Source organism: Oryzias latipes, chromosome 6, assembly GCF_002234675.1.
Source record: "Oryzias latipes chromosome 6, ASM223467v1".
NCBI classification, from domain to species: domain Eukaryota; kingdom Metazoa; phylum Chordata; class Actinopteri; order Beloniformes; family Adrianichthyidae; genus Oryzias; species Oryzias latipes.
Window position 1 is genome coordinate 14489803 of NC_019864.2, and position 26485 is coordinate 14516287.

The following is a 26485-nucleotide window of genomic DNA, read 5'->3' on the forward strand; positions in this document are numbered from 1 at the left end:
CTAAATCAACACAAAACATGGCAGTTTAGTTCAAAATAAACCAATTATAATATGACTTATGACTCCAACTTTGCTTTACTTCACAACTGTTTTATATTGAGGTTTCTACCCAGAACATTCTTACCCTTGGATAATTTCTATTTCACCAAACTGGGTTTTGTTTTTAACAGCCAATATGTGTTTTCTGACTTTCTTATAGTACTCCTGTTCACTAAATGTCTGTTCACTCTGATAACTGTGGAAGATCTCTTCTGTAATTCTATTTGCCAAGAACTGTAAGCGACATCAATCCTAACATTAGGCTTCCAGTGGTGTGTGAAATGAGTAAAGGAGAGGAAAATTTAAAGTTTGCAACTTGATGGAGCACCTCAAACATGTTTATCATCACTTAAGATGCCAAAACTGTCTTGCACAAATTTTGTGCCAATATTATTAAGCATCTGTATTTTGCATGTCATTAATTTATATTTTGATTCTCCTATAACATCTACATTTTACAAGAAAATGAAACCATCCAAAAAAGATGACTTCACTTTACAAACTCATGTAATGTAGTACTTTAATTTTCTTTACAAAAAGTAAAAAGAGCTTTTTACAACTTTCTGATATTGGGCTGTTTAAAAGCTGGCGACCTGGCTTGGCAGAGACACATCATGACAAATGTCAGCCCTTTGCAGCAAGATCAGATCTTGATTCAGTGTGGTGTTAAAGTGTCACAACTTCTGACCATGTCCATGTGCTCTCCCCACTCCGCCAGTACCTCATCTACTCCCTTTCTCCAAGGCCTTCCCATCTCTTTGGGTGGCAATTTACAGCTCACCGGGGAATGAGTTTTTCTGGATGACACGTCACATCACTTCATCACACTTTTGCTGGTGATGTGTTACCAGGGACACTCCTACAACCCTGGCAATAAAACTTCGTTCTGGGCCTGTATTAACGCAGCTCCAGTTTTCTGAAGGACAGAAAATGTCTGTGGCTTTAATTTAAACACACTCTCTTAAAAAAAGAGTCCTTGTATCAATCAACAAAGAACATGTTTTACAAGCCAAACAAATGTAAATTAGATCATTTTGCATTTTATTTATTAATTTAAAGTGCTGATTTTAAACTAGAATCAATTAATTTTATTATTTAAAAAAAGGAGATTTGAAAAGTAGTGGAAGTCCAAGATCTTCAATCAAATCCTAACCTCACAGAGGTCAAGGCCTGTTGAATTCCTTCGCTGACCCTTGAAGAGGATGATAGAGATGGGAGCTGTAACAGCCACCAGTTAGGATGTTTGTATAGATGTCTGTGTGTTTGTGTGTGAAGAGGAGTCTTAAGCCAGCTGGAGGAAGACTGGCTGACTTTGATAAGGTCAGCCGCAGGGGCCCTCATTGTAATACCACTGTGGCCCCCCGCCAGCCGCACTGTCATTGGCATTGGCACACGTCGGCCCTGTGCTTTACACTCGCAAGACAACACAGCACATGCAAGCACAGACGCACAACACAATACGTGTAAAAAACACACGCACACACAACAGTAAATGTGTTTGCTGGCAGCCAAAAAAGCCAGTAAATCCGTTTGCCTCAGTGGATATTGTCTCAGTTTCAGCAAAGTCCCCCCACTGAATCTTTTTTCTGTCAGTCAGTCTATAAAAGTCTATCGGATGGGCTTTTGTGTCTCTCCAGGAATTCATTATGGGATTTCTGTGAATGCTGCCAAAATGTTCCGTTTAGTTCTGGTTTGTGGGAAACAATGGCATAAAACTTCCAGCAACTTTTTACAAGAGGAAAACTCAACAAAATTAACAAGAAATAGAAAATGTAATTTATGCATTCCATCCTCAAAATCTTTCAAACTAGTTTGGTAGCACTTAACATTAAAATCCAGTAAAAAGATAGGAATTGTGTAGTAAGTATATTAATAATAATTTAGTTTAATTATGTAAATACCAGAATAATACAATGCTAAATACTAGTAAAAAAGTAAATAAAGTATGTTTTGTATATTTGTATGTTGCTGTTATTAGGGTAAAATCCAGTTTATTGTGTAGTAAGAAAAGTAATAATTTGTTAATTCCCCAGTATTACCATTTTACTTTCTTATTACTAAACAATTGCTATTCTATTGCCGTGCTTTGATGTAAACGCCACAAGTAAGTGACACAGCTTTTATGTAAAATGTTGTAAAATGCATGCATCGGTTTTCTCCGGGGACTCTGGCTTCCTCCCACCATCCAAAAACATGCTTTATAGGTTGATTGATTACTCTAAATTGTCCCTAGGTGTGAATGTGAGAGTACGTGGGTGTGTGATTGTGGACACTCTACCCTACGACAGACTGGCGACCTGTCCAGGGTGTCACCTGCCTTCGCCCACAAGTGGCCGGGATAGGCTTCGGCAGCCCAGTGACCCCGAAAGGGAATAAACGGAAGAAGAAGATGGATGAATGAATGAATGAATGAATGAATGAATGATTGAATGAATGAATGAATGAATGAATGAATGAATGAATGAATGTTAATTGCGTAAATGGGTAAAGTGTTAAGAAAGTCAAAAAACAAACAAACAATGCTCTTGTTTTGGTGGCATAGTTTAGTTTGACTGACAGCTGGCAATAAATTAACAGATGAGGTAACAACATGGAGTTGGTCTAAGATGTAAATGTCATCATACATGCTGAATAAAAAAAACAGTCATAGCCTCTTAAAGCATATTTAAAGGGAAAAGAATTATCCTGCATTAGGTGCAAAGAAAGGTGTCTTGTGTGTGTCGCTGTGTGTCACACATGTCCTCGAGGGATTGGTGGATCTGACCAACAGCTCGCACATTTTCCGTTTGAAGGGCGATGAGTTAAATACGAGGATAGAGATATGTCTGGTAATCCTCAGCAGGCTCAGCTCACACATTCACACCTGCCATGATGGTGGCCATGCTTGTTTTACTCTCTAACTATACAGAATTAAAACAGCTATATTTGCTTACAATAACTTTATTAGTCTTTACAGCAGTAGCCAATATTTTTATATCAGGTGTTCTTTCATTTCTCTTCCTCCCACAAAAAGCAAAAACAGAAATCCTATCTTTACAATGTTGATGAGGCCACTTATGTTGTAAAAATCCAAACTAACTGTCCCTAGTTCAGCCCCCCCCCCCCAGATGAACCTCTAACACCCACGTGTGGCTCAAAGAGGGAGCATGCCGCCCGTGATGAACAACATGACCAGATAAGAGCATGACATCTGTGTGTGGGGGGCTCAAATGTCAGCTGTGAAGGTCCCAGCTGGGCTTTCCAAGCCAGACATCTGGAGACTCTCTGTCTTGATCTGTCTTTGGCATTGACACGTCTTTACAAGTTTTACACGCAAGCAACATAACTTACAAGAAATTGACACAGCCAGTTCCAGGTGGGGGGGCGATCCAGACAAAGCTGAAGCTGGTGGAGGGCTGGTGGCTCACGTGAGAAGCCACCACGCTGCAAACAAACTGGGTTCCAGCAAACTGGCGATCCGGCATCATACCTGGAGGACAGAGGCAAAAGGTGAAGGACCAACTATTGACAGCTAAACTCAGATTATTTAAATAAATTAATCATATAATGATTTGCTGCATGGAACAGAAAAACTGCAAATATTCTGAATTAAAATATATTTCTCTCCTTTACATCCACTTGTATTTTGGACTTTTGTGCACTTTTTTCACGACTTATTTGTTTAAATATGTTCTTAGATCTCTTTTTAATCTTCTGCTATTTGGTCATTTTCATACTGTTTTTCTTTTAATCTTCTTTGCCTGTCCTCCCCTTCCTCGAGCCGACTCTTATATGGAGCTTTTATTAATGTGCATCTTTACTCGGCTATGATTGCATCTCTGGAATGACTTCATGACACAATCTTTTCTTTATAGCTCAGAGGGCAAGGGCAGGACTCCACCAGACTCATCAATCCTTCTGCAGACATTAAAAATATTTTTGTAATTTTTTTTGCATCAAAATGACTTTGTGGTATCAGCAAAGAGGAGTCCAAGCTGTGCATATCGTACAGGAGTATAAGGCAAAAGTATGTCGGCATGTTGTAGATGAAAGCAAAACCAGTGTTTTTATGAAAATGTGTTGTTCTTGCTTGGGTTTGCACTAAAACCTGCAAACACAATTCCTGCTCTACTGTTGCCTAATAAAATATTCTGTCATTGATATTACAATCAGCAGTGATTAATAACACCGAAGCTTTAAGATCCCCCAAAATCAATATGCAAATTAACATAGAGGGATCGTGCTAAAGTGAAAGCCACAAGACTCTTTTTCCAGAAGAAGAATTTTGCTCAATTTTTCAAATTTGAATTATTTGTAACTCTCAGATTGCAACTATAAAAATGCATGCACAGTGCCTCTACACTGGGTTCTGCTTTGTGCCTGGATGCATTTGTATGCTGATGTTTTGTTTCAAAGGTACGTTAGAAATACAGGAAAACTTCACCTTTACAGTTCCTATATTTCTCTTTTTTCTTCTTTTTTGTTTATGCTTTAAAAACATGGATTTGTTTGTCCTGGGTTCAAAGTGAATAATCACCAAAGCTTTACAGCTTTTTATGCATGTGCAATGTGGGGTCCTCATGTCTCAGATTTATGAGGTGTCAAGAAAGGCAGCCTTTAACTATGCTAACGAGGTCTTAGTGTGTAATAACACAGCACAGTGTAATCGCCCTCTAATAGAGTGGCTGTTCCCCAGTCCCCTTGCCTACAATCTCTCTTATGGGGTGCTACTATAAACAGTCATGGTGGCAGAGACTTGATGATTGTTTGAAGTGCGCATTTGGAGTGAATTGTCTAAAAAGAAAAAAAAAAATCATAAATAGAATTGCAGCCAAAAATTGCAAAAATATTTTTTTATCATGGTAACAGGTCAAACATCAGATTTGAAATACTTGTAATCCTCTGACAAACTAATGAGTTGCCTGTCATTAGTGCTTAAGTTACAAACTTTGCAGTTAAAGTTCAAAATAAAACTCATGTAATTCTACAGAAACACCAGATAAACAACAATAGAAGAAAATCTATCAAAAAATGTATATACTTTTTATAAGTGTGAAAGGAAATTAAATATGCAGCCTTCCACTTGTTTTATTCCATCTAGGCTGATAAGTCTGAATTATTTGAACCATCTTGACTTTATTTCTTTATGGTCTTTGACTTTATTCTTTAGGTAGAAATGTGCTATGTAAGTATAAGTAAGTACACGCCATCTGCCAAGACAAAATGGTAAAGCAAAACATTCCCACATGTTACATATTTTTTAAGTTTTTGGAACAAAGAGATCAAATTTTTTGAAAAACAACAAAAGAATCTGAGAAAAAAATCTTCTCTTTTGTCATGCCACAGTTTTAATAATACCTGCAAGTGCATAGAACACACCCTGCTATAATACATAGTATTAGAAAGACACAAAAATATGAAAAAGAAACTATTTCAAATGGACATGATTTGCTTGAAAGGAAGAGTAAAGAGAAATTACAAAAATGTTGGCTCCGTCTGGTTTGTTTCTTAAAAGTTTTGCTCTATATTTGTTCATTCGTTCTTTACAATGAAGAAGGCTTTGGAGCAACTGCAACAAGTGTTAGTGTTCTTACATTTTCTGGATGAACGACTCTTGTTGTATAACTCATGGGCAAATATTGGAATTGTGAAAACTTACACAAAAAAATGTGTTTTTCAAACATGAATCTCAAAAGAAAAATATGTAAATCAGCTTTAAATAAAGAATAAAAATAGCAGCCAAAGTTGGAGGCAAGCTGAAGGTATGGCTGAGGGGAAGCAGAGAGCAGTTGGGCTGGGGTGAAGATGAAAAGGCAGTCTGATGCACTTCAGGACATAGCAGCTCTGGGACTTGACACTGTTCATAGAATTTCTATTCCCACTTGAAAAATACACTCAGGCATAAAAAATGCAAATAACGATCCCTTATTCCTTTCAAGTCTGAGTGTTGTGGGAGAAAAGGAGAGAAAAAAACTAGTTTTATTCAATGGGATCCAAATCCCAAATGTTCCACTGAAGCAACAAGCTATAGTGAACTCGGACAAAGCAAAAAGATTCCTGGTTGTATCCAGGGAGCAGAGAAATGGAAAGATAGGCTATTGCAGCAGTGTGAAATTAAAATACAGAGGATGCCCTTTCTATACGTCCTTTAGCACTTGGGTCAAACCAACCGATTCTTCTTTTTACTCAAGTGACACCAAATTATGTCTTTGTGGAAAATAATAGCATATTTTGTAGTTTTCTATTCTTATTTTTAATGAGACACTTTGTACCTACATTAGGTCCAGTCAACACAATTTAACTGATTAGGTGATGACAGGTGTTGAAAGTTGCACACTTGCTGCATATTTTTTTTTAAAAAATCAACAGAAGCCAATTCTAATTCAATAAACAACTACAGGAGATCTGGCTTCCGTTACATCAACACATGCAAACACATGCATGTGCACCCATGCAAACACATGCAGATCTTTCTCATGCAGATTGGGCACTTATGAGCTGTCAGCAGTGATTAATGACATGGAAAGATGACCTGCTAACTCCCACGGTATGACTGGACAAGGCTTGTTTCATAAATATGAACCACACACACACAAATCCATACGCCCACACACAAATAATACAGAAATAAGACAGGAAATAGGTGTGTTATGGTTTAAAGGACCAGGTGTTGGCTGAAGGAGCATCACCCCGGCATGAATAACTGCTGGCTATTTAAGAAACACATTTAAAGAGCTCCATACACCTAAAATAAGAGTTTTTTTGTTCATTTTGTCTTACCTTATGAAAGCAGAATAACGAACAAACACAAAAGTGTTGGACAGATTTGCATTTAGGTTTATACTATTATTGGTGGGGTACAAAAATGTTCTTATGGGGAACCATGGCTTGTTCTTGGGGAAAAAAAGTGTGTGGTTTCATAGATAAACTGTGTGCAAAGAGGTGAGATTTCCTTTCATTTTCAACATCCCTCTATATCTTACTTACCAAAGCTAATGAGTTTTTCTCAGCCAAGCTCAAAACAAGTCAAATAAATGAAGTGAGAATTTCTCCCAAAGCAGCAGATGGGTACTCGATGGCACAGCCTGCCAGCAACCTCACACTACAGGGACGGCAGGAGCTGCTCTAGCTGGCACTACAGCTAATAGTTAAACTTTATTACAGTGGAGCAGGGATTCAATATGCAGCACTGGAACTGATGTGCACATTTACCAAAACCCAAAGTCACTGTTTAGCATCTGGTCAGTAGGAAAAAACCAAAGCATTTTGCATCGATTTCACAACTGTCCTTCAGCTGCATCTGGCTTTACAAGAATTGAACCATTTTCTGAATGGACTTCATCATGCACAGGCCAGTCATGGGGAGGTGTGGGAGCATATACCACCTGCTATCAGGCAGGAGGCGGGGAACTACGGTGGCTCTGAAGGGCAAATAAGACTTACAAATCAGTCGACGCAAAGACATTTAAAAAGATCACAACAACAATTAAAAAGGGAAAACAGATCAAAACATTAAAATGTAAAACGTTACATTAAACTTTTTTTTAATTAAGTTTTTTTTTTGTTTTGTTTTGTTTTTTTACAGTTTGATGTGGCCATGAGGGAGCCCAAGCCAGGTCTTATTGTGCCGGTCCCAGGTAAATACGGAGGGTTGAGTCAAGAAAGGCGCGTGATGTAAAATCGTCTATGCAAATCCGACCTAGAAGCTGATTCGCTATGGCGACCTCACGAGAGAAGCCGAAAAAGAAGATTTCATTTTAGAATTCAAAGTAAAATTCAATAAACCAACCAGAAATCAAAATTAATGATATGACATAAAAATAATAGGGATAAGTTTTGGTTTGTCAGAAGAACCTGGAAAGTCCAAATTAAACCCCCGTCCTTACTGTGGGGTGACCACGGTAGTGTATAGAAGGAAAACTGTTCTATAAGCTTTAGTTTCTAACCTGCACGTTGGGAATAATTTCATCATATCAACATTTAGTTAAGAGGATGATTAAAATAAACTGGAACCAGCTTTGAAAAAAACTGTGTTTTTGTTGCCTTATCTAAACTAAAAGTTAATTCAGCAAACATTACTTGATAGTTTTTGCAAAGGAGCATCAATAGTTCTAGAATCTGTTCAAGCTCATGAAGAATGATGATTTTTAGATCTTTTACATAATATTCTCTTGCAAAAAGCCATCCTTCTTCTATTGGCTCAGATGGAGAAGTCCAGTGTGCTCTACCCTATATAATTTGCAACACAAGCCCATTATTCGGTCATATTTCATCTGGCGATTCTTAATACCTGTCATAAACCTACTGGACCATTAACATGTGTTATTAAAAGGCAGCAAATGTATGGGAATCTGTCAAAAGCTAGAGTAATGCCCCTGCCATCATGTTTCAATAGAGGGCTACACAATGGTGACATAAATGATACATCACAACAGTGGTGACAGCCACAGCAAGGACCCCATGCGCTTTGTGCAGCTCAAAGCGCCTCAGCTATGTTGTATTCACCCCATTTTCAGCGCCATCCTCAGTTGGTCAGCCGACAACAGCGGGGTTTCAGATCACATGACAACTACACTCTGATCTGCCATTGGCCAATCAGGAGATCCACCTCAGCACCTGCCAATCACATCTCCATGGGGACGGGTTGGCAGCATTGCAGTGGGGGCAGGGGTCTGGCAAAGTGATGCCAGGATAAAGCTGTGGGTTAAATATGGGGGGCTAAAGCTTCAATTGGGAAGGAGCATTATATAGTCTGTGGGAAAATCTTATGAAGAGTTTTGGTGAACGATTTTGGTCATGAGCGGTGTGCACGTAGATGTCGACGCAAATACTGAACGTGAGTATGAGTCACTCCATACAGAAAGCTCATGTGCAAACCAACAGATTTTGTAGTTTACACAATATCTTAAATTAGATTCCTTAAATTTCCCCTTGTGGGATTATTAAAGTATAATTGAATTGAGATGTGTTGATCCCTGACTGAGATATGAAAGATGAACGGAAGCTTGTGTTGAGGTTTTATTTAGATATTAATGCAACTTGTTATCCAACACAACAGGGTTAAAGCTGAAGCCACAAACATGCATATACCATCTCATGCACATATCAATACACAAATAACCAAAAAAACAACTTTACACCATGTGGATTCATCAATAAGTGTATTACTAGACTGAACTCTGTATAAAAAAGGCAATGTTGTTGGTGAAGCATTGACAATTTGGGCTACTTTCAATGTCAACAAAAAAATTGGTCTACTGATAAATTTATTTTCCTAAATGTTGGTCAGTCAGTCAAGGTTCAGACCCTTTCACAATAAAATATTGTTGCAGCTTCTCAGAGCTCAGCGTCTCACACTGAGTAACATAAGCCTCAGTGAGTTGAAACAAATTTAAATAATGATAAATTGTACGTTAAGTTACTTTGTATGGAAGCACTTTGGATTTAATAAAGAACAAACTGTGATCTTCCTTTTATTTCTTTTGTGTTTAAAAATAAAACAAATGCGATACGTTTCCATAACTTTGTATGAAAGGTTCTCTAAAAGTTATTTGATTGATTACATTTGAAAAAAAATGCAACAAAAATTGACTGTTTAAAATCAAGATGTCTAAACAAGAATTTGTAAAGATAAAGTGACGTATGGTTGACCCTGTTGAAGCGACCACAATCAAGTTTTTAGTAAGGTGCGAGGGCTAAACCCTTACTAACCAGGCGCAAATGCGGGATGTATGGGGTGTGCATTGGACACATAAGTGCCAGTAGGATGCCTGTAGGATGCCCACACTCTTTTTAATTTTCTAATTTGGAAAAGCCAGGCTGCACACAAGGAGTGCACACTTACCGTATGTGAACATCGCTAATGAGCTCCATGTGAAGACTGTGGGACTTTGACTGATTAAAAAAATGAAAAATCCATACAACACGCCTGAGTCTCACCTCTTTCACCCTTACTTTATCCTTACATGTTGTATAAGTGTTCTCTATGACCTGTCACTCACAACATGCCTGTAGGGAAAATGTGCATGAACACTATAGCTCTTCGGGCTCACAGAGTGGTCTACAACCTTGATATTTTGTGTGGGCCACCTGCGTGCCACATACAGGTTTGATCAGTTTACACCCTCAGACTGCCCACAAGGGCAGTTGTGACAAAGGCTTTTGGAAGGCTTGATTGTCTTTTGTTTATTGTTAGGGACATGAAAATCTACTTAGATCAGACGTGTCCATTACCAATCCATCCATCCCAACTGTTGGGGTTTGATCAAACTTAAAAATGTCTTGGCCTTCTGTTCCCTGCATCTCTCAGTTATTTCCTTCAATACAATGTCAGCCCTTAGTTTCTCCAAATGTAGTCTTCCTCCATCTCAACCTCAAAGCTGTCATTGCTCTACCTAATGCATTCTTCTCACTTGAGGTCAATAATGCCACTGAGACTCTTTGCTCTACTTAGAGCTATTTTTGCTGTTTTTTTCTTTTTTTTGGTAATAACTATACTTTGTCATGGGCTGCACAGTGATGCAGTGATTAGTGCTTTCACCTTACAGCGAGAAGGCCCTGGTTCAAGAACCTGGTTCAAAAGTCTTTTTTCAAATCATTGTGAAGAGCTGACGAAAAAATGTTGCTGACCAATTTTGTTGTACTCGTAATGTTAGGTTGGAATTGTGAGGGGCTGTAAGCTAACAAGAAAAAGTGTAAACATAGGGATAATTGGAAATGTGTGCAGGCTACTCCTCAACAATAGTCCCACCCACTTAGAGGTGAATTTCTGATCAACTACTGCTGCTCTGCAGAAACTATGTCCTAGAAAAGTATTTTGATTTTAGCTAAAAACTGCCAATGGGAATGTCTTTACAACAAATAATAATGGGAGCTGGAGTTTGACTGCAATTGCTTACACTAAGATTTATCAAGAAACGTTTCTGATTTATAACAAAATCAAATTATTGACTAGGATTTTCCTTGTGTTTGGTCCTGACCTGAGTTTTTCTTTTTTTTAATCAAACGTCAAGGTGACACATTGAGCAACAGTTTTAATGGTATAGAGACAGAGCTGTGTTGGTTTGACGCCTGTAGAGAACAGAGAAATGACAACAAGCTTCGTGCCCCCAGTTTCTCACAGAGGGTGGCAAAGTCACCAAACTCCTCTTTACTATCTATTGGTCCCAACGCAACAGCTTCCTCCCAACTCTTCATCCATGTACCATGAGCAAAGCCCATGACCAGCTGCCTCTTACGGGTGTGTGTAACTGTAGCTTGGCAGTCGCACACCACAGCTTCAGTGGCAGGCGCCGGGGCTAATTTGATTTTTAATTCAACATGACTTCTCGTCTAATGGTTTGAGTCGGAGATTAATTAATCTGATTTGACTTGTGCTAATTTCTTCCACCCATGTCCCTTTCCCCTACCAGTCAATGTACAAACAAACAAACGGGTGAGGCCATGCTCTCACAGGCCCTCTCCTGACACACATGTTGACTTAGAAAGATTGAGTCCTGGGGCGACAGGTGAGGAGCCAGTGGAAAAACGTGGAAAACCGTGGCACAACGCCTTGAAGGGCGTGTATGCTGAAAGTGTGTGTGTGCATCTAGATGTGTTTATGAGGGAGGCTAGAGCTAAGTCTCAGCTGACAAAGGGATGCTGGGAGGCAGTGAACAAATCACAGCAACAGACTGGCTCTCATAAGGAGGGCAAATATTGAGAAGGTCAGTAACTATTTTCACTGCCAAAATGTAGGTCACAGAGGTTCCGGGTGAGTTGTTCCTACAAAACCTGCATTTGTCAGAAAAAGAAATTGGTCACAAGTTAGGGTCTTTTCGATCAGCACTAAGGCTTTTAGAGAGTGGTCCAGTCTGGGTCCGCCAGGAAAAAGAAGAGGCGAAAACACTAAGCTTTTTCAGCTCACAGTCATAAGGAGCTCTTTCACTGTTTCTGTGGGGAAACTTTAAAAATGAATAGACCTAAGAGTGCTGAGAGGCTGGCAAGCACTTTGTGGAAAAGACTCGTAAAATCACACTACTATAGAGAGCACGCCAAAACCACACACCACTGACTTGCAAGGTGCATGTTGAGGTACAAATCTTAAAGAGTTTTTCCCATCACAAAAAAAGAAAGATATATTTCAAAGGAAACTTACAGCTATGTCAAAATGATGCAAACCCACTAGTGTGCTTCAAAAAAAAAACAAGCGAACTCCATTTGAGTCATTGTCTTTCATCCGTTTTTATTTCACTCACGTTCTGTGTAGCATAATAACCACCCGCTCTGCATGGCAGAAAATAACATTGCTCTGTTCAACAGAGACCACACATGGGAGCACCAACCTACGCCTGCTGCTTTCTCCTGCAGCATAAAAAATAAAAATAAAAACTGCCCAAGAGCTCACACACCACTTTGAAACCTCTATCAGTGGGTGCTGCTGCTGCCTTCACCTGTTTTAACACTTTCCTTTACCCTGAACTGCTTTACCATGCAGAAAAATAAAATACATGAGGAAAAAAAAAGGTCAGCTCGTGCATATGAATGTACACATAGGCATGTAAATAGTCGATTTGGGCTGAATATCACGAGCATGGATGAATGTAAGTAACCACTGTAGCACAAGGAAAAGACTGCTTTCCAAGAACTCATCAGAAAAACCAGCAAATGTTAGGAATCAAATTTACTTTCATGCACAAAAACACCTCAAAAAATAAAAGATCAATACTTTTGAGAAATGTCTCCCTTTAAATTGCTACTTTAAATAGAGTTCTTCTCTGTCAAATTGGCTTACTTTCTGTTTTTTGCATGTAAAGAGGCTACTTTTGACTTGTGATGCATAATTACCCGAGCATCCCTCTGGACTCAGAGAGAGCACAAATGTTTAGCCACCTGTTAGCAGCCTCCAGGACTTGCAGAAAGGGGAGGGGGTGCTAAGCAACCGGAGGGACAGAACGGTGGCTCAGTCTGGGCGAGCGGGCTGGGGAAGTCCTGTGCCAGGAAGGCAGGGAAATTTACAACCAGCCGACCCGCCCGGTGTTGAGACGGAGCTGACACCGTGCCGCAGAGAACACAAATCACCTCCCATACATAACCCTGCCCTTGACAACTCATTCCATCTTCTGTGCTAATGAATTCATCATCTGGAGGGATCTGCCTTTGGTGCCCCAACTCCTCGTGTAGAGGGAGTAATGGCTTAGATTAGTCATCATCATCATTATCAGCGTCTCCATAGCTGCAAGGCCCAGCTCTGTTTGGGCCGTACTGAAGTACAGCAACCGTTTGGGAATGCGGAGTGTCCTTGGAAGAGTTGCAACAGTGGAACTTTGTCACATTCAAGGTTATTACTGGGGTGGGTGTCATAGATGGTTTGCTTTACATCCTCTGCATGAGAGTCAGCATAAGTGGGAGTATGTCGGTGGAATTTGAATGTGAATGGATAAGAATTTTAGAGCTCTTACAGTTGCAAGCATCAGAATATGTGTGTATTTGTGTGCGTGCGTGAAGGAGTCTAAGCAGCGCAGTCAGGGAGCTGTCAGCAGAGAGCCAGGGTGCAGGCTGATCACAGGGTTGCATCGCGTTTGATGTCTCTTAGGGACTGACAGCTTCTCTCCCCATGGGAGCCCCTTTTCTCACCCCTTCTTTGCTCCGTGCTCCACCCTTTCCCTATATCGTTTCTCTTCATCCTCTATATCTTTCCCCACTCACTATTTCCTCCGTTTGTCTCTTCATCCCACTGATTGGGAGGGGGTGTGTAGGAGCACACTTGCGATCTCCCGGGACTGAATGAGGAGGCACATGGAAATTTCAAAACAAGGCTTTGTGGGAAACAACCCTGAGAGAGTGTCTCTGTAAATACTGACATGATGAGCTGCCATCTCTCATAGTCTGACATTTTGGCTGACAGACAATCTAGCTTGGTGGGTGTAGGGTGAAGACAGCTAACCTTCAGCCTAGAGATGGATGGGTTACTTCATATGTGGATCCCTTTTCAGAGTTGCACATAATTTAAAGGAAAAATCCTTCTTTACATTTTTTTAATGACGATTCTTTTTATTTTTGGCTTCTAATGCATGGCTTTTTCCCCAGAACAATTTTATACCATGGGTTGCATTGCATTGCTCTCATTAAACATAAAAGGACCGATTAAGCTAAATAGCCTCCATCAGCTTAAATAAGTGTTAGAAATATCGTGTGTTTCCTTACACTTAGACATGAATCATTCAGTTTTTAATTTAATCTTTTTTGCAGTGCTTTTTAGTGTAGAAAGGCATGCACTTTTAGAAATACAGTAAAGGAGGTTAGAATTAATGTCTAAATTCTAAAATGAACTGTTTTCTCATTTAAATTTGGTGGGCAAAAATGTTTTTGTCCCTCTCTTATCAGGATGCAGGCTCATCATTGGTCATGCTAAGAAAACACAGCTACAACACTCACAATTTTTCTCAATAGAGTATTTCAAGTCAATATTAATAATGGTAACATAAGCTTGTTTAAAATGTAGAACAAAAAGAAAACACAAGACAGAACGTTTTCTAGAACTTTCTTGTCAGACATTGATTTACAGCAACTCTGCTCAACAGTGATAAGAGAAAGTGGATGGAAAAAGCAAGGGAATCTCTTAAAGACCCATTTAGATTTTTAGTGTTCTAACATGTTCTTGTTTCTGATGATGGACGACTTGTATTAAAAAAAGAGTATTTCTTTATTCCAATTGGTGTGAATTAGGAGCAGGTGCAAAAATGCTGTTGGAAAAAGCGTATATTTGTTACGCAGAAAACACGATGGACAAGACAGAAGCTCCCTGCTTCGCTTCATCCTGATGCATCCACTTGTGGACGACTAAACCCTTGTACGTCCTTGTTTTCCTCATTTGAGCTGGAATCTGACTCAAAAGTAAACAGCTGATAGCTCCGATATTGCTAATCATTTTTATTGCACCCCTAATGTTAGGTTGGGGTTAAAAAGGCTGTAAGCTAGTGAGAGAGCATGTACCGGTAAACAGAGAACTCAGTTCGAGTGATGGAAAGGGGGGTCGGGGTTGCTCAGAAGCAGATTTCTATTGAACTACCACTGCTGTGCAGAAACTCTGTCTTAGAAAAGAGCACAGTTTTTTTTTTCATTTTGGTCAAAAACAGTATACTTATTTTTAAAAGACCAATGGGAACACTTCTTTAAAATAGTTCAAAATGTGATCAGACTGGGACTTTCCATCACAGGTTTCCTGAAAAAACCTATTTAAAAAAGCTAAAAAGAACACTGTAAAACTGAAGGCTTAATTCAAGAAAAAAGAATGATTTAGAGTGGCGGTAACGTCATCTTTTCCAAACTAATGTTGCCAAATTTAAATATGTCTGCATGGAATGATTACACTTCTGGCTGCAAACCCAATCCCGCCCCTCCTCCACAGGTCAAGGTGCAGCAGGATTTCATCTCTAATCGGCGAGGGTGTTAGCATGAGACCATTCGTCAGGGGAGAGGAGTGTCGGCTGGATGTCCCTGTCACGAAGCTGTCCGCTTTGTCAGACAGCCAAATTCATCATACTGAGATGGGGCCTGATCCTGATCCTTACAAGCAGGAGCCAACCACCCCACAAACTCATACAGATATGCAAATTAATGACAAAATAAACATCGTTCTACAAATGAGCGATCCATCAATGACCACTTTCTCAGCAGCGGCACGGCAACAGTAATCAGCCACTCCGTCAAAGCGAGTGATGGAACGCCATCCTCTCATCTTCTTCCTCTCCTTCCCCCTCTCTATATCATTCACATGCTGTCTTCCTTTTCATTGGTCCCTTTCTGCCATTTTTCACGCACACCTTCTGCAATTTTCGCCACTCACTCAGCTCTTGCACTTATTCATTTAATCTTGTGCACTTTGTCAGCTCCGTGTTGGCTGTTTTGCTCATCAACTTCCATTCCTGTCTGTACTGAAAGCTCCCCCCCGCCTTTAAATGCTGGTTCATCTATGTAATTATCAGTTAGTATAGGAGACATTTAGGATGAGCTCTTTTTCTGCCTTTGTGTTTTTTTATTCAATTGTGTGATGGGGGGGGGGGGGGGGATTTGCCATTAGAAGAGCAAAACAAATCAGAGCAAATGTGACGTTTCTTCCCACTGAGGCTTTGTCCTGGAATTACAAATGGAAACATGACAAAAACCTTTTGTTTGTGATATCAAACCAATCGTTATTATATGGTAAGTTTTTTCACCTCCAGATCAATGACATCCTACTTTAAATTGAGTTCCATTTTCTTCTGTGAAGCCAAGAGGTAGAACTTACAATATGTTTTTGAAGTTTCATACTTGGGTGATGGGAAGACGGGCAAGTTGCTCCATGCAAACAGTCCTTTAACACACTTAAAGTTAGCTTTTAAAATATATTCCACAAGTTTTTTTTTTACCTGCAAACATTTATATTGCATAAGTGAACATTTAAACACCATTTTTCATTCATTAATTGTTTTGTGATTACATGACGTCTAAATCATAACCTCACGTCTTCTGTGCAAACTGCTACCTCCACAAAACAAATATTTCTGCAAAATGCGTTATCCAAATGTCTTGAAGCCCCCAATAGGCACATTTCTTACAACCACACTCAGTTTACACTCGTGTTCTGCCTCTCTTAAGGTGGCATGAGTCCAAAACATTGCTCTGAGCTCCAGTTTGTCTGCACCAGCCACAGCAGAACAATGATACACTCATAAAGGTCTGCGGTTAACCGCTCAGCTGCAGCTAGGATCTTGTCTGTAAAGGAATTCTTCCTGCTCTTGTCGAGGACGGACGCTTTTCCTCTCGCTCCTCCTGTATCAGCCCCCCCCCCCCCCCCCCCCCCCGCTTTTGTCTATCACCCTACCCACCTATTGTAACCATCTTTACCCATCCTAAGAAAAAGGTGCGCACTTGCTGCTGCTGCCTCGGTAAAACTTGAACTGTATGTTCTGATCTTGTTCGGGTTGCACTGGAACAATATCGTATGTCAGTGTAAAAGCTGTTCGTATGACAATAAAAGGATTCTGATTCTGATTCTGAATGAGCCTTGAGCAGGTGTGACCACGGCTCAGCTCAGCCCAGGAACCAAAACAAGACATTTTCCTCACCACCTTAAATATTTTTCATCAGATGTGGGTTTTTGTGACATATTAATATTTGTATTTTAGTTGTACTGGAGAGTAATCTGAATGCATTTGGTGTTAAAATCCCAAATAAATGTGATGCAGGACCTTACATATCAACCACAAGAGCTTTTCTCCAAAAAAGAAAAGAAAATCTATATTGTTTTATGCTTCAACATTAGAATTGATTTTTTATATACTGAGAACATTGCAGGTAGCTAACTAGAAACATTATCACTGGCAGGAAATAAATGTTAACATAATGTTTTACACAGATTATCTCATAGAGATATTCTGTATAGTGAGAATATCACCTCCCTTCTTTAATATTAATTTCCGCTCAAAATGTATGTGGCAAATATTATGACAATTCAACAGGTTTTTGAGTTAACAATAAAAAATAACTTCAATACTCCTTCAAGAAGAGGAAGAGCAGCTTTTGCAACTAAAAAAAAGTTTAATCAAATCTATAGACAGACTGCAAAGCATTGCAATTTTGTACAATCTCTGCAACAATACATAAAAACATGAATCAGAAAATATCACAGACTGTATGCCATTATGCATATTGTGTCAGATACTACACGTAATTATCTGACATCTCTCCTCCTCCCCTGTTTCCTGTTTTTTCCTTTTTTGTGAATCAAAACTGTGGAAATCCTTTGATCTGTTTAGAAAGTTTGCACAGAATTGTGATCGCATTTTTTCTTCTAATTAAGTTGTGACATCAGTGGTATGCAATACAAAGCTAGAAAGGAATGGGACAAATAAATCATTAAAAACTTTGGTAACACTTTATAATAACTATCCGTTATAGCTGGTTAACAACTTTACAGTTTTTCTCAGTCGCTTTAGTACAATTCTCAGATCAGAATGAAATTCCCAAAACTATTTGTTCAATCTTCACATCATGATGTCACTTGTGCACATCATATAAGCAGTTTCTCACTTCTTTGAACAAGTTGCAATTGCTTTGGTACATCCATGCAAATGATTATGTACAATTCTCTGCTCTTTGCTACATTATCAATTGTTTATGTCATGTTGATCAAAATGTATTATATAGTTCACTGTGCAATAGTCTTACTCCTCAAAACACCTAGTCATTAGTTCATCGTATAAGTCATTAACGGCAAAATTGTTGACCAAGTTGTCATAATGTGACAAACATATTTCGCTGCATTGCAAGAGAGGATATTCGCTGTGATGTGGATGAGAATTTGTGGCCTAACATACAGGAAAGACAAGAGGTGTAGGAAGACCACACCAATTCCTACTGCACTGCCTGCACTGTTGTGCAGAATATTGTCCTATCTTTTTTCCCCTTTGTGTTACTGTTTGCAGTGGTTTTTTTCTATGTTGGTATGACATGGTCTGTCAACAAATTACAATATGAACAATAAAAGTGTAAATGTGAATCTTGTCCAGTCTCTTGCAATCAAACAAAAAAGGTGTAACTTACATTTTACAATAATTGTCATCCAAACTTTAGCCATAGTTTACATCAGAACCTCCCTCTAAAGTACACAGTTATATTGACAACATGACTAAGTCATTTGACTGTCTTGTTCGTAGACAATGACAGAAGGACGTGACATTCTGATGGCACTGACATGTTCAATGACATAAAGACTTAGTTTTCAGAGATGAACTAAAGATTTTGAGCAAGTTACAGGCTTTTGCAAGAAATCCATAGTGTTTTGCTGTTTGTACAAATTGCTTTGAGAAATGCACACACGTATTTGCAAACTTCAATTCTGATCTGAGAATTGTACTAAAGCGACTGAGAAAAACTGTAACTGCAGCTTTTTGGTAAACACTGGAGCAACAGTTTGGTATCATTGGCTACAACAAGAAGGACTATAAGTTTGGTTTTTCTTCCGTGGAACACCTTTTAACGTATTTTCATGTATATACCTCTGACCCTCTTCCAGAATCTGCATTGGAAGTCAAGTTCAGTTTTATTCTTCTCTAACCAGATTTCTCATTGGCTCCTATGGCGCGTCTGCAAACCACATGTTCTCCCCAGAAAGCAACAACATCAGAAACTCTACATTTGAAGAAGAACTCTGCATTTGTCCTAAAAAGGGAGTCACTCATTTTCCTTTTCTCATTCTGTGTGTCTGCATGCTGCTTGCATCTGGTAACCATGTCGACCAACAGGCCTCCTTAAGAAGAATTAAAACAACACCCCATCCTAAGTGATTCACAGAAAGATCATGTTTGTCAAACTCCCCAGCGGAGTTGCGTGACCCTCTTTGCTTCAAAGCTCCCTTAATATTTGACATGATCTATGTACACAAAGCAACATCTCATTTCATTAATGTTTCACTTTTGTATCTTCAAAGCATTACAATTTCCATGAGCTCATGTATGAAATCCATTTTCTTTCTTTCTTTCTGTCTTCCCAAGGCTGCAGTCTCCAGATGTTGTCTGCAAACCGACCAGGCTGCAGAACTGTGCAGAAATAGGGGGAACTTGTTGCTTCAGGGATGCCACAAAGAGCAAAAGTTTGAAGACTTAGTGAGAGATTGACTTTAAGAGTCCTGCACAATGTCACTATTTCTTGGTGGGTTACACTCATGTTACATAAGGCTTCACAAGCTTTGTGCAGAAAGTCACTGTTGGAGCTGCAACCTATCGGGGTAAGGAGACAGGCTCTTTAAAAATTTCTTAGGAATAAGAGATAAGGTGATGTAAGCCATGGTTGGATGCCTTCCTAGTAAACAGAAGTGCCAAGACAGAAGAGCTGACCAAGCCTGGGTGAAGTCAGGGTCTCAAGAACAGTAGAGTTAGTCAGTATAACCAAACATACCAGGCAGCAGCTTTGGGCTACTGGGCCCTAAGAGCTCCACCCATGTGCTCAGCTCAGGGCTCCATCTTTGTGCACTTCATGTCACTCTCATTATAATTTTTTTTTTTTTTTAAAAACGCTTGAAATCTTTTAGCATTTAAGAAAACAAAGATGTCTCTATGTTGTACAAATTAGACGAAATATGACTGAACATAGCATCTCTTAAATAGTAAATAGTAAAACAGATAAAGAACCTTAAAGGAATTTGTTTTTTAAACCATAAATTAAACAATAAAGCCAGAATAATCTTAAATGTGTTTTGCAGAACATGTCCATAAAAACATTAATGGAATTTTCACAATTTCAACAGTCCTCTCTCATAAGATTTATTGTTCTTTTAAACATCAATGAAAACCCATTTACTAAATCCCATGACAATATCATCCTCACTTCTCATCTGTCACAGCATTTTGGAAAAACGACTGGTTTTAAATTCATTCTGCACATCGATCCTAATCTGTCTCCTTCATTTTGAAACCCTGTGATCCCCATATGCAGTCTGAGAAGTATAAAGTTTCCTCAGTGCAGAAAATCACACACAAGTACTGAATTAAAAACCCCAAAAGAATGACTTACCAAAGCCAAAGGCAGCTGGAGCAGGAATAGGAGCTGACTGAACCGGTGTAGAGGTGTAAAGGCCAGTCACCAGAAGCCCATCAAAGGAAACGCTAGTGGAAATGGTCACTGAGAAAAAGAAAAAACAGAAATGTTCAAATCCGCATTTTTTCACAAGATATTAATTTAAAAGATAATGATTTAACTTGCAATGTTCACTCAAGGGCCGCACGTTTGTACTTAGAGCCTGATAACTCTATAAGAAACGTACGTAACTACAAGTTTTGAACACGGATCCCAAAATGTTACATGGACTTTTTTTATTGGACGTGGCCGCTTGAATGCGCGATGCCAAGGACGGTGTGAACGTAGTTTAGAGAAGCACACAATGCAGATACACAATGAAGGAAACCTAAATATAGGACTGAGTGGTTCTGAAAAACATGTTCAGAAATGAATGGTTATCATCTAGAATTTTTTCTTTGTACCAATCTGAGTAAATTACACTAAACAAGACCTTCACTTATTGACAATTGTAGTAGATAAGACTGATAAGCTAATTTGCTGTGTTCCTGATAGCCTCATTGAGTCAGTGTTCATCACAGGTCACTACAGACAGCAAGAGATTTGCAAACTGCCTGAGGTCTATTATCAAGCCAAACACATCTGCTGAATGTATCCAGCAGCAAGTTAACTATTGATTTACCCAGTAAAAAAACAGCCCTGAGTGACAGGCCCACAGAGAAACCAGGCTTAGCCACTGGGCTGTCTCCAGCTAGACTGATCAGAGCAACCTGGATCTTACAGGTGAACACATTCCCAAACAGTTCTGAACTGGGGAATCAAATGCTTTGCAGCAGTGAAAGCAAGGTTATTTCCTGACCTTGGAATCCCCATGTCCACGGCGGAAATCTAAAGGGGGAATGGAGGAGACCGTTGCAGTTTTAATGTGTTTATAGTAAGAACAGCAGCACAATCAGTCAGTCTCAGGGCGTTGTTTCTTTGTGGCTTGTTGTGTTTCGTGGTGAGAATCTGGGCAGAGCAGACTCCTGTGTGGCTCTGTCTGTCTGTCTGCCTGCCTGCCTGTCTGTCTGTGTGCCTGTCTGGGTGACTCCATTAACAAAACCTTACACAATTCTTCCAGCTTTCTCTGCGTTTGTCTGCATGTGTGTTCTTAAACCCTGCCTTCTCCTCCTCACTCCCTGGATTCCTGCCATAAAAAAAACCTCAATAATTCATTCCACAACACTGTTTAGTATCCAGACAATTCCTCCTTTCTTCTTATTTTACTACACCCATAAAAAAGTCAAAATGTTCTCTTTTTTAAATCACCAACACTCTTCCAAATAAATGCGATTTCTCAAAACCAAAGTAAGAATAAAGATGAAGAAGCTGTTTGCGAGAAGGGGATATTTTGCTTGGCAACAGAGACATTGCTGCATTTCATGCAACCCATCCAGCTCCAACATCCACACAATTAGGGAAAAGGAATCATGTAATTGCCATATTCGCGCAACACTTGCATGTGCTCCTCATTTAAGCCATATCTTCTTCCAAATGCATTTTACTCAACTAATCAATTCCACGTTGTGCTGAGGCATTTCATTGTACCATGCTGTATTGATCTGTGGCTGCACCATGATGTAGTCTTTGTTAGAGAAGACGTACAAATTAGTGTATTTCCATTGACCTGCGCTGCTACCCATGTATAACAACAATGCACACACAAAAAAACTGTTTTTCTGCTTCCATTATAAAATGTCTTTGATAAAGCCGTGATTTTCTATGACTTCCTTCTTTTTGCTTCTTCTGCACCTTCAAGAGACCAGTTTATTGTGCAGGCTAGGGAGAGAAGAGTGGGAATGTGAGGTGGGAGGGGCAGATGAAACAAGGGACCACAAGGTTACAATAAAAATCAAGAACGGGGTGAAAAGCAATGCAGAGAGATAAGGGCGGTGGAGTGGCCCACGGAAAGGTGCACCACCTGATCAATACAAATCCAAGGTCTAAATTATTTAGGCAGGACTCCCTCAAACACCCCTCCCCCCACCTGCCTGTGGAATGCGTTGGACAGATGAGCCAATCAGATGAGGTGGAATCAGATCGTATCACCTGTGGGGGTACTTTACACTCACATACACACCTCCAGAGTACGGCCTTTGATGGTAGCCTTTAACATTCCTCTCCATACTTCATTTCTCTGTGCTGCGCACTCAGCTGAGGGCGATGGGGCGGGATCGGGAATGAAATTTATTGCAAACAGACTCATTTAAAGAAAATTGGTGCGATCTGGGTCTCTGAGTGTTTCTTTTTTTAAACTCTTTCTTTTTTGGTTTGTATGCATCAAAACATGGGAAGACTGCTCCTGAAAGGAGCAGGGACTGATGACTTTCCATGAGGAAGTCAGCCTGGCATTCGTGCACTTTTAGTCAAAGTAAAACCAGCAGGGCTTTAAACCTGAAATACTCAGCAGCAAATTGTGTGTTTTAGTGTCACCTGGTAGGGACTCAGGTCTTGCAAAACCCTCATTACACTGTATGCACAGCGCTCATACCCACGTACTAACGCTCCGTCCTCTTAACACTCCACAGGGCACGTCCCTTGGCTCAAAGCCAGCATGTAAAATTGATGAAGCGGTGTAGTACGCCTCATTATAGACACACACAGCTGCGCTACTACTCAACTATTGATGGACCTGAGGCTTTCTACACTTTTCTGGAACCGCCATGAGTAATGTTAAAGCACAAAGTATCAGAACACCACACAACCCAACAAAATACACATTCGCAAACACAATACTGGCTTTGCAGGGAAGTTTCCCAGGGCTCACTCATGCATAGCAAAACACATAGTCTGTGTGTGTGTGTGGGGGGGTCCTAGTGGAATGCAAAACAAATCTTTTCTATCAATGAACGGCAGAATTGTAAAAAAGAAACATTTACCAATGAACCATTGAGGTTTATTAATGAGCAGAAAATCGACGTTCAGTGTCTCATAAGACCTTCATCTTATATTTGCGAATTCATATTTTGCTTTCTTCCTAAATGTCTGAGACGTATAGTAATCAAGAACAGAATTATTAACTATTTTGAAATGTTATAACAATCAATGAAAAGTCTTTTAATATACTCGAATGTTCCAATAAATCCTTTTCAAAGAGGTTTCCTCTGTAGGAGGGGAAGTGCATTTTTGCTACGTTCCTACGGGCCTCGGCAACGATATTTCAAGTGACAACTTCTACTGAAAAGTCTGTGTAAACCTGCGTAAATGCGTATTTCGGGCTTCCATGTAAAATACTCTCTTGATCATGCGTCGCTATGTACAAAATGCATGTCCATCGAGTAGTAAATTAAACCAAGTCAAACTTTGACCAATCAGGGACTTGGATTTACCATAGTAATGACTTGTAGGTAGCATTCTTTTTTAATTTAAAGAAGTACCAACCATTTGAAAATTAATCATTGTGCTTTGTGCCCGGCCGGAATTATATCATCATAATATATCGGAATCGAGCTGTGAAAGAAAAGCTTGGAGCTAGATTTGCGAGATTTGTACCACTTGGACATTTCGCACCAAACCTTCTCTGACTGTGACTATATACGCTAATATTGGGTAGTGACAGTTGTGAAAACAGCTGAAAGGACATTCAAGGTGCTTAGTGTGTATATAGCATTTGACAGCGATCTGCTTCTTTCTGACTTTTGAAAAGGAAGGATGGAAATGCTGCCTTGAATTAGAACATGTGTTTTTGGTCAAATCATTAATAAAATAAATTGAAAGAACAAATATTCATGCTGAAAATGTTGATGAGATATATGTAGTTTGTTTTGTAAAACTGTGCCTTTCTCTAAGCATAGTGCTTGGTTGTGTGTGGCTTAAGTGTGACCTCATTCTGAGTAAAAAAGAAAGAGCAAACTATGGGATAAAGCCAGAACCAGACAGAAAACATTTAAGCTCTAACTAAAAACCTGATTTATGTCCTTGATAAGTGTTCAAGTAAGATAATACAGCCTGAAAAAACCTGATAAATCAAGTTTTATTCTTTGTATACAAGTAGATCTAAACATGAGGGAAGAATATGGGAAACCATGAGGCAGTAGTTTCACATTTAAAACAAGTAAAAAATATTCTTTATGTCATTAGATGAGCAAAACAAACAGAAAAGAAAGCAAACCTTTTACCTGCCATAACCAAAATGGCGTATGCTAATTTAACCTTTAGGCTTTTTGTATTGTTTCTGATCAACACTTTAACACTGGAGCTTTCGACTACCTTAAGTCTTCACAATTTAACTTTACGCAATTAACATAATTCCAACGGATTCTGAAGCGGTGAAAAGCACCCTTTGTGTGATATTCAGCACTTTACAGTAGTGAAATTGTTATACAATTGACATAAATCAGCTGATTCTGTCGTGGAGAAAAAGCGGCTTAGCACCTTACTTTAACTTTACTTAGGTAAAGGGAGTCAATATTAAGTCATATTTTCAAAGAGTAGATATGAAAATCTTCTCTTTTTCTTCTTAAAGTTACGGTATGTCAAAGAGCGTGTTGTTTAGGTGTGGCTGATGACATATCCAGTCTTAAAGGGTTATGGCCCAGAGCACTTTACAGTCTTATGTCATGTTCTGCTTATTTGAATGTTGTTTGGTTGTTGAATTTTCTCTTTTTTTGGGGGGGGTTTCTGCGCAGGCTTGCTTTGACTGCACCTATTCACCGGTGGAGCCTGTGGAACACTTACAGCTGCCTGCACTTTGTTAATCAGCCTTATAAGGGACTCCTCTTCAACCTTCAGTGTTGGCTCATCCTGTGTTCATGTGATGTACTCTGTGGAATTTTGTTAGTAAACCTTTTAATTCTTGCTACATCTTTCTTTTTGGGTTTTCCCTGCATCTGGGTTCTCACCTGCTTGCCTGACTGTGACATATTAAGTATTCATCCATGCACATAGTCACATAGATATGGTGGCTCTGCTGCCCTGTAAGACGCCAACCTATAACCACCAGGAGCAATGAGGGGTTCAGTGTCTTGCACAAGGACTATTTGACACATTTACAAGCAGGGCAGGGGCTGAACCTGCAACCCACCAGTCACAGGTCTACCATTCTGCACCACAGGAACAAATTAAAGCTGGTTTGTTTTCTGTATTTTGGATGTATGTACTGTAATCGTCCCTCTGGTAAAAGATCTTCAGACAATTTACGAAATATTTATTTTCAGTTTGAAGGTCCTATTGGACCCTTGCTTTGTTGGACATGGTCAGTTATACCACAAGCTCCTGATGTAATCTTGACCATCTTATCTTAATTGGTAGAAACTTTCCAAATCATATGGAAGTCTAAAATGTGTATTTCTCAATGAACAATTTGCAGTTTAGATTACATTTGGTGCAGCAATGTTTACAGAAAGGACAGAGTCATCTGTGCGCAACATGTCCACAGAGATTGTGTACATTATCAATGAAATCCTCAGGAGGGTTCCCTTTATTTGTGTCCAAACGGATGGAGAATTTCCTGGCAACAAACTGGACATAGATAAGTGACCATCTGACCCATATCCCACTGGCAGACACACTCGTGCCCCAGAGAGGACCAGGAAATGGAGGCCAGACCATGGGGAAGCTATAAATCCATCTGTTACCGTGGCAAAGCCAGTGTTGGGGTGACATTTGATTCTGAGCTTCCTGAAATGGTTTACACAGACCTGATGATAATTCCATGATGACTAGCTTTTCTACAGTTGAGAAAGAAAAAGGAAATCGTATCATGCCAACGACCATATTGTTTATTAGAATGACTTAAGTTCTTTTTCTGTGTTACTTCATGGTTTCAGAGTGTGTGGGAAGTGTGCTTCACCACATACATGTCATGTGGTGTTCAAGTCAGGTCCTGAAAGCATCATTCCATTGCATAACCTTCTGGCACCTTCCTGGCCTGCTGGCACTGCCATCTGTTTTG

General features: G+C 39.5%; 1 protein-coding gene across 1 annotated transcript in view; it reads right to left on the reverse strand.

Annotated features, from left to right (window-relative positions):
* The window catches only part of reln (reelin), a 91347-nt gene that overhangs the window by 49943 nt on the left and 14919 nt on the right, over window positions 1–26485 (reverse strand). Inside the window, exons 2-3 of the mRNA XM_020703717.2 lie at window positions 20551–20658; window positions 3370–3508 (exon numbers count right to left, since the gene is read on the reverse strand). Coding sequence (XP_020559376.1) covers window positions 3370–3508; window positions 20551–20658 — 247 coding nt within the window. The remainder of the gene's footprint in view (window positions 1–3369; window positions 3509–20550; window positions 20659–26485) is intronic.